Source organism: Echeneis naucrates, chromosome 22 (assembly GCF_900963305.1).
Source record: "Echeneis naucrates chromosome 22, fEcheNa1.1, whole genome shotgun sequence".
Lineage (NCBI taxonomy): Eukaryota > Metazoa > Chordata > Actinopteri > Carangiformes > Echeneidae > Echeneis > Echeneis naucrates.
The window spans coordinates 17,954,050-17,962,962 of NC_042532.1; the positions used below are offsets into that span (position 1 = coordinate 17,954,050).

At 43.7% G+C, this 8,913-nt stretch overlaps 1 protein-coding gene across 3 annotated transcripts; it reads right to left on the minus strand.

The window, feature by feature from the left end:
* Positions 1-982: 982 nt before the first annotated feature.
* On the minus strand, positions 983-7,763 carry atl1 (atlastin GTPase 1). 3 transcript variants are annotated; one of them, XM_029494450.1, is made up of 14 exons: positions 7,730-7,763; positions 5,886-6,136; positions 5,312-5,446; positions 4,845-4,949; positions 4,491-4,541; positions 4,196-4,252; positions 3,926-4,018; positions 3,702-3,840; positions 3,419-3,546; positions 3,129-3,185; positions 2,786-2,857; positions 2,275-2,706; positions 1,501-1,515; positions 983-1,108 (listed from the first exon to the last, which is right to left on the minus strand). In XM_029494450.1, exons 1-14 carry the CDS (start codon positions 7,761-7,763, stop codon positions 995-997), a joined length of 1,683 nt encoding a protein of 560 aa, XP_029350310.1. In that variant the 3' UTR covers positions 983-994. The 3 variants fall into 3 exon arrangements, with proteins under 3 accessions (XP_029350310.1, XP_029350309.1, XP_029350311.1); XM_029494449.1 differs by having other exon boundaries at positions 7,724-7,763; XM_029494451.1 differs by lacking the exon at positions 1,501-1,515 and having other exon boundaries at positions 995-1,108.
* Between the last annotated feature and the right edge of the window lie 1,150 nt (positions 7,764-8,913).

Here is an 8,913-nt window from a genome sequence, read left to right on the forward strand (position 1 = left end):
GCTCGAACATTCGGTGAGAAAACACAACAATGGTCCAACCCCCCCGCTCGGTCCCCCCACCTCGACACCACAATTTAGATTAACACACGCTTTCCCTCCAACCTCTAAAGGCAAAACACGCACATGTAGTTCATCGCTGGGACGCGGCGTGATTACAAACCTGTAGAGCAGACTATAAAGTGAGAGAAAACGGCAACTATGTTGTGTAAACTTTAAACAGTTTCTAACTGCGTTGTGTTTGCTTTTCCACCTGACACATGCCAGCACAAAGCTGCTCCCTGATCCACAACTCTGTCACCTTCCAAACAAAACATATTATTGTCTACGAATGAAATCAATTTTTACATGTTATGGCACAATACCACTTTGTCACAACCATCAATTTTTTTTTTTTTTTTTTTTTTTATAAAGTATACCTGGTTTTAAAGCTTAAAGATGACACACGTTAACCATTTACCATGCTGATGATGCTTGTAACGCGCCATTATTAACATACAGTACACATTTTGGCTTTCAAACATCGCCGGTCGTAGATATTGTTTCTTATAAACAGCACTTAACTTCAAAGAAGAGAACAATTTGTCACAAATGGGGGCGATTTCACAGGTGAAGATGAGGAAACTCGTCTGATGTGAAACAAACAGCTGACTGGAGGTTGGATATTCTGAGGTCTCCTCTGGCAGAGCGCCTGGTGCATCTGTACACATTTCCTCTTTTTTTTTTTTTTTTTTTTTTTAAATCACAGACAATAAAAGTGAGAGACAGTGATTAATGACATCCATCAGTTGAAAGCAGCCCCCCCCCCCCCCCCCCCCCCCCCGAAGAGGTGCCTATACATGAACATTATACAGTCTGTTATTAGGTTTAAAATGGTGAACGTATCGGTGGACAGCGCCAATACCAGAAAAAAAGAGTGCCTGATGGGGTAGGATGCCCCCCCCCCCCCCCCCGTTCATCACCGGGAAGTCCCTGCTGTGTTCTGTCTCTCATCTAATCAGTCCCTCTTTTTGTCCTGCTCCTCGGCGGCCTCGTCCACCTGAGGCCCAGGGAAGGCGTGGTGGTACAGGTGCCTGTGATTGGCTGCTACGTTGTACAGCTTGTGGAGCGCCTGTGGAGATGAGACAGGACACGCTGGTTGCAGGCAGGAAACGGGTGAACAAAGAGTCATAAAAGGGCAAAAGGAAAGCTGCTGCTTCCCTGTTAACCCCCCCCCCCCATGTCTTCTATTCTTAAATACAGTTCAGTTTCACAGATATAATAACAAGCACCATCCAAAGAGCGTTCTGCGGTTGGACAAGGACAGAACTACAAAGTCAGCCTGAAACAAAAGTGACCTTTTCTGTGGTAGAATATTATACAGGCCTCATTAATCCTGGAGTTCCAGGCTGCTGCCCAATTAGCCCAGTTTGTTATCCACCCTCAGATAATGGTGACAAAGAAGCATGAAGAGTCAGATTTACTCAGCCACAGAGTGTTTGCATGCAGTCTGTGTGCACTTACCTCATTTGTGCTCCCCTGCAGAGGCATTAAAAACAAGAAATACACACAGTGAGCACAGAGATGCACGTAAACCATAATACATACACATGAATGGATCCTTTGACACTTCTATAAAGGAGCCTGTTGCCACCTAGTGGTTTAAAGGCAGACGGGCACAGTGCATTCTGGGTTTTTTTTTTTTTTTTCATTAGATTGGTCAGCAAACTCAAAATGAGAGAATAAGACAGAAACAGATGTTTGAGGCATATATTTCATAAAATGCCACAGGTTCACTGGATTCTGCTTCCCAGACAGGAATATTAGTGACCTGAATCACTTTGACCATAAAAACAGTTCTGAGAAATTGTGATGTGTATTTTTTTATTTTATCCAACACTTTCCTCAAGAAATTTGTATAATTCGATAGTGAAAATAATGTAGCTCTTATTTTTTGCTGCTATAATGTTGATTTAATCAGAAACTGAATTTATAGAAGTGCACAGTTAAAAAATGCTGAAACTGATATTCGCTTCAAAATGGTTGACACAAGCAGAGAATAAATGTAGAATAAATGATTGTCCTGAGTCCTGCTCAGATTTTTGGCTGTTTCGTTTCACTGGCAGATATCATCAATATGTTTGTTTTCTAAATTCAAGTTTAGTTCATCTATATATATTTTCTGCACTTGCCAAGATGTTTGTCACCGTTTTCTTTCGTGGACAAACACTGCAGAGCTGTGTGGGCGTTAACTGAAGTCTTGACAATGTGGCTTCATTGATGTAATCATGTCTTTACCTGGTCCCACAGCGCACCGGCCACCTGGTCAATGACGGCGCCGAGTTCTCGGTATTCCCCGGAGTACCGGATGTAGGCCCAGGTGCAGAGAGTGATCAGTGCCAGGCCCAGGATCATGTTGCACAGGCTGGCAATGATGTCCACGCCCACAAAGCCTGTGATGCCCGCCGCCACGTACATGACAAAGATGACCACGAACAGGGTGGCCGGCGTGCGGGCTGCGTGGAAAATGTTCTTGGAGTCATTGTGCTTGATGTACTGGACAAAGACCTCGTCGATCTCTCCCTCCAGCTGCTGCAGGTAGCGGCGGCTGAACTCCTCGCCTCCCATCTTCTTCACGCCCCGAAACACCTGCAGGGCCTCCTCTCTGATGACGCTGTGTCGCGCCTGTAGCTCGCTGGGGGCCAGGAAGGGCCGATCGCCGCCGCAGACCTGGAGAAAGGCGAAGGCGGATCCTACAGTTGGTATTCTGATCGGGCTTCACACGAAGCTCCTGTTTGTTCTCACCTACCTCCTCCATTTTCTTGTTGTACAGATCCTTCGCTGCTGCGACTGCTGCCAAGTTATTCGCCTCTGCAGTGGCCTGAGAGGAAGCACATGAAAAAGTACAGCTGATATTTTCAAAATGGTGCAAAATAAGACGTCACTCTATTGATCCCACAGAGGAAACGTCACGTGTCGCAGCAGCAGGAGCACAAGAACGGAAGCACAGGCGAGTATTTGAAAAACACACATAAAATGTACTGTTTACAAAGAGAAAAGAAAGGAAGTTGCAATAAATAATGAAATGTAAAAATTTAACTGAAAACTTGACGTGACATTTTCAACTAGCACTGGAAATAATGGAACTCTACCTGTAGCATGGATTTTGGGTGTGGCAGCTCCTCGCCTTGATAGATTTTGATGTATGCCTGAAAGTGACATCGGAAAAAGGAATTAATATATCAACAATTTAAATCACCATTTATAAAAAGAGATTCATAGTTATTGTACTGGGCATGATGAATACTTGGTATAGAAGTCAAAGGGATGAGAAATATGATGGCTGCTGAGAAGAGTGTTGGCTTTGTAGTATCACAGCATGATTTCTTGAGCTGATGGGGCTTTAATGTGCCAGAACAGGAACATTCCCCTTCTTTCCCACCTTGAAATACTCCAACAGGCCTCTGCAGGTGATTTTGCTGCCGTTGATCTCCTTCACGTCGATGTTACGAGGACTGAGGAGCCAGGGCACCAGAACCTTCAGGTTGTTTATGAACTCACCATCGATTTCTACACGGGGAGGAGGAGGAAGAGAGGCTGATGAGGATGTAAGGTACAAAATTAAACACCGTTGGCTCACTTGTATTTATTCTCTGGTTGTTGAATTGCTGTATTTTCCAGTGAAATGCCTGATCTGTCCGTCTTAAACGTATGTAATGAAGCACCTTTGATCCTTCCGTCGAAGTTTGGGTTAGTGGCCACCTTGAGGCCGGGATGAGGCATCAGGAAACAGGAGATGTTGGTGAAGCAGGAGTGGATGTGTTTACGCACGTTCTGCAGCTCTTCGTGCTGGTTCTCTGAGATCTGCACCACAGACATGATTAGAAGTGAGACGCACTCAGATCTGTGGGTGAAGAAACTGACCTTCAACCCCTCAGAGTCGACTGACCTTCAGTCTCTTCTCCAGGAACTTCATGCCTCCTTCTTGTCCGTAGGAAAACTCGTATGGAAAGCTCCAGTCTCGAACGAGGAAAATCATGGACTTGGAAAAGAAAATGATTCATGACATGATGCATTCTGGATTTTTGGACAGTTAAACTTTCCATTGCCCATTTAAATCTCATACATCACAAGTCTCAATTCAGTATTAGGAGCTGCTTGTAACAACATCATGTTAAATCAGGAAACTGATGGAACTCCAAAAACTCTTTTACACTACCTGGAACGGTTTGAGGAAAGTCTCCTCCATTGCTAGTCTGCCGTACTCAGTGAAAAGCTGAAATAAAGCACATAAGACAAATTCAATACAATGATTAAAAGTGCCAGATTTTATTTTCTGCTGTATTTTGTTTAAAGTTACATTTCTACAGGAAGACACATTTAAGTGTCTGAATCCTGGGTTGGCCTGCTTTGTTATGACATCACAAAGTTACAGCAGCCCTGACAGCTTGTTTTAAGACTTCATGGACAGTACAGACAGTATCCATGTACTACACTAATGTTGCAAACTTAACCTGCAAGTGTTGAAGGTCGTCCTCTTGTACATTCTGTGAGATGTTGTAAACCTGAAAAACAAAATTCATTTGCGGTGTTATTTCTTTAATGCATCTCCAGAACAGTGGAAAAACCAAATAAGTGTGTCTCGTCGAACTTTTCATGCTTTAATTGCTCACCAAAGCTATAACAGCTCATCCTGAGGTTATCAGAATAGTTATTACCGATTGCTTCAGCTACTCTGGGTGTATTTGGGGGCGAGGGCAGATTGACTGACAGGGATGCACAAGGTTGGCTAAGAATGTAAATAACAAATAAATATTCATGTTCTGCGGTAAAGTAAAACCGGGTCGGATGGGTCAAAGTCAGCGTACCTGCATGGAGCTTATCATGGTGCTGAGAGCGAAAACGGTGGCTGAATCCCGCAGCGTTGACTGGCTGTCAAACGTCCCTTGTGTGTCCATTAGCAATACAGCAACCTGCGTAATGAGACAGATGAGGACACTGACCCGTGCATGCTGCTGGTCTGCGTGTTTCTACCACCTCGATTATGCAGCAGTTAGAGAGTTGTGATATAGTGTGTAAGTTATTAAAGCAGAGCCAGAGGTCCAAGGAACCAAAAGGAGTAAAGCAATGACGCGGCCCTTAAAGATCTCATTAAATTTGACTAAGATTATATTTAAAGCTGATAACAAAGAGTCCTGAGGGTTTTCCTTTGCCTTGTGCAGGCTGCAGACAGAGAGTCAATTTAAATAAACGAGGGAAAGGCCCCCACATCATCCTCCCATCTCAGCCGCTTTCGTAACAGTCTGTTTTATTCAGTACAGGGTTAAGACTTCACCTTGCTTCCGTCTGGTTTGTCCACCAGAAATACTTCACTCCAGATCTGGATCCCAGTGGTCTCCCTCTCAGAGCCGCCCCTCCAGGAGAAGCCGGTCAGCGGCTCGTCTGCGTTGCCGAGCCAGGTGTCAGACGCCTGAGCACAATGAGGTCAGAGGTCAGTTCACCTCATTTAGTTTGGGCTTTAGTATAGAATACTGCATCACACATATGTGAAACAAACAGGCATGTGTATAAAGCCTCCAGACCAGTATGATTTTATTGTTGTTCGGTCCTGTAGTTCAATACATTTCTGTAGTGCATCCTGCTGATCTTTTAAACATCCCATCACTGAGAAAATGTGATAAATTTGAGTTTAAATACAGTTTTAGGATAATAAGTTTAACAGACTGACCTTTCCAGCCTGGAAAGATGTTTGTTTTTTATGTGTTTTATGTGTTTTTATCAGCAGCACATACTGCTGCTGATTTGTCAAACCCCTTTTTAAACATGCACATTAAGTTTAGTTTTGAGCAGAAAAATAAAATGAGAGTTAGGAGGTCTAAAGTCACACTCTGAGTGACTCTGAAACTTACATGGTTGTACATGTAACGCAGCATGAAGTCCATGAGGAAGGACTTGCCCTTACGGAAAGCCCCGGCCACAGAGATGGCCACCACGTCGCGGTCTCTGACCTCCTCGGCCAGCAGGATGCGACTCAGCGCCGCCTCGTCCAGTTCGAAGGTGTGGTCGTCTTTGACCAGCAGCACCTGGATGGGCCGAGCTCGTCCGTCCGGCTCCTCCTCCTCTGAGCTCCAGTCGTAGACATTTTTGTCACTGAGGGACCCTGGAGGAAGAAGTCAGAGATGAGAAAGAAAAAGTGCTGCAGTGATCACGACAGGAAGAGGAATGAGCCTGAAAGCTGGAAAAGTGATCCTTAACTAAGCACATTTACACCTTTGAATGTGGCTGCATGCAGAAACAAGTTGGTGTTGATGATCAGTAATTCACCTTCAGATATTTTTCTAGATTGATTAGCATCATAAAGTAAAACAAACTGGTTTCACAGTAGTAAGTGTGTGCACCGCCAGAACTTCTGCACAGAGATGATGAGCAAACTCAGCAGTCCATTAGACGAGAAAACAGGAAAAGTTGAGTCCATTATTGCTTCCTGTTAGCACCACATCAGTGGCTTCTCATCATCCATCCCATCTGTGTGCATCCAATGAGATCATGTACATTCAGAGCTTTTCCGGATCTTTCCAGGCCGTGACTCAGTGAGCTTCCAATCTCCGCTGAGTGTTCAAGCTGCCTGACAGTCCTGAAGCAGAGACTGGGGGAGTTTTAGCTCCATAATCCCACTCTTATTTTTTTAATGCTACAGCAAACTTGGATCAGACGTTGTGAGTTCAGGCTCTCTGGGTAAAAATAAAAGAATCGTAGCACCTCAGTCTCAGTGGCTGCGATGCTGATTTCCAGGCTGTAATGGCAGATATAAGTCTGACAAAGGAAAAACAAAATTTGGAAGCACGCTAAAAGGTTAATGCAGGGTGCCAAGTATGCACAGTGAATAATTTAAGGAGGGATCCTCCAGGGCTTCCTCTTAAGCTTGAAGAAAACTGTCAGCTTGACTACACATCTCCTGCAGAGGCCTCACCCAGCCCCGGCACCAGCCCTCATGGTTAACCTGATCATGTTGCTGCTGCCCATAAAAACAGCCGAGGACGTCAGCGTCCACTCAAAGTGGGTCAGACCCGATAAATTCTCCAATAACAGACAGCAGACTGTCATTTCCTTTCTCCTTATCCAGGCCTGTGTTTAAATAGAACATCAGCCACAGAGTAATGTCAGTGGCAAACAAGATGCTGCTCACCATCCCAACCATGGTGATAATGATGACAGCAATAATGATAAGGGCAAAGATGATGGTGTGGAGGGTGAAGACAAGCTATTTACTGATGCAACATTACATAATTCCATGCCAGATGCACCAAAGACCATCATAAGAGGCTTCACAGTGATAAAGTCAGCCACAGCAGAAGGTTATTTTCAGGCCTTCTGTGGCCCGGACCATACCAACAGGACAAGACCTTCTGATTTTTTTTTTTATTTTAAGGATTGTCATGAAAAATATCTGTCTAGTTTCCTCAAGCTCGATCACCCGACAGTCCTGCAGTGACACGAACATGGTGTCTGCTTCACTGCCACGAACATTATTATTATTATTATTATTATTATTATTTCATCCGAATCAACACAAACACGCTGGCCACCGTCCTGTTTCGAAAATAAAAACAAGCCTTTCATCATGGAGTCATAAGATAAACATGTAATTGGCTGCACTGCTCACACCCTCGCCTCGACACGAATAATGTAAAAAAAAAAAAAAAAAAAAAAGAGGAGGGGAAAATGAAATATCAAATGTGGTACGTACACTCACCCCAGCTGTCTCTGTCCTTACGGTGCTTCGACATGATCCTGCCCGTATATCCCTCTGTTTGTCCGAAGATGAGCGGCCCTAGTCGGCAGTCATGGGTGTCGGGGGTGGGGATGATGCCCTCTCTCTGCCCGGACGATGCTCGGATCGCAGGAGGATGATGGAGCTTTTTTATTCCGGGCCCGATGCAGCCAGGTGGCGCTGCTGTCTGCGGTTTCCCCCTCCCGGCCTGCTGGGAAGTAGCAGCTTCATAACGCAGGGGAGAAAGATAAAATAAGACAAAACAAAGAGAAGCAAAACACGGTTCGCTGCTCGTTGTGAAATAAGAGCAGCCGCCAGGTTTGGCTTTGCAGCTGATGTTAAGACGCTTTAGTGTAAAAATAAATCTTTTATTTACTTCCTGCTGTCGCCGGTAGATGACGCCAATTACGCAGAGATTGGAGCGCGTTGCCTTCGCGTACTATCGTACATCTCTAAACGCAAAATCTGCTCTCTTTAGGAACAGGCAGAGGCGGAGTAATGAGGGGAATGATGGAATACAATTAAAACCTAATTTTATTTTTATTGAGTAAACATTATGACATGATAGTTTGTTGATTTATCTTGTTCCTCTGAAAGATGCACATGGGTCGGTCGACACTGCAGTAGGGTGGACATAAAAAACAAAATACACACGTTTGCCTCTTGAATGTTGAGTAGAATAAATGTAAATAATATTGAGATTAAAAGTAAATACTTCAAATAAGTTTAAGTTAATAGCCTGCTAATAATATTTAATCATTGAGTTGTCTGTAATCAGCTGGTAGGGAGTGCTCAATGTTGATGTTGAACTTTATTTATACAGCACCTTTGAAAACAGTTAATAAAGGGTTTTAACCTGAGCTACAAACTACTCCAGAACACAACAGGGAGCAGATGAGATTCATTTAGTCACACAGCAACGGAAAACAGGAAGGATTTAATATTATAAGGAAGAATAATAACAGAAATAAAAATGATAAGGCTAAAATGACAACTTAAGAAATATTAAAAAGAGGTCAGACAAACTAAAATGACCAAAAAATCAAGGCAAGAAAATTTTGCTTGTTAGTTGTTTTTTTGTTTTTTTTTTTAAGGGGTGATTCATCCTTGTAATGCTACTACCTAACTAGAAAACCTCTTTCCTGTTTTTTTTTTTGTTGTTTTTT

Bases quoted from the DNA above. Each gene is read 5' to 3' on its own strand.
- atl1 (XM_029494449.1), bottom strand. From the start codon at position 7,763: ATGTCGAAGCACCGTAAGGACAGAGACAGCTGGGGTGAGT. The intron at 3,841-3,925 runs GTCAGTCGACTC...TCTGTGGTGCAG, and splicing joins TCCTGGAGAAGAGACTGAAG to ATCTCAGAGAACCAGCACGA. The intron at 3,186-3,418 runs GTGGGAAAGAAG...TGTCACTTTCAG, and splicing joins GCCTGTTGGAGTATTTCAAG to GCATACATCAAAATCTATCA.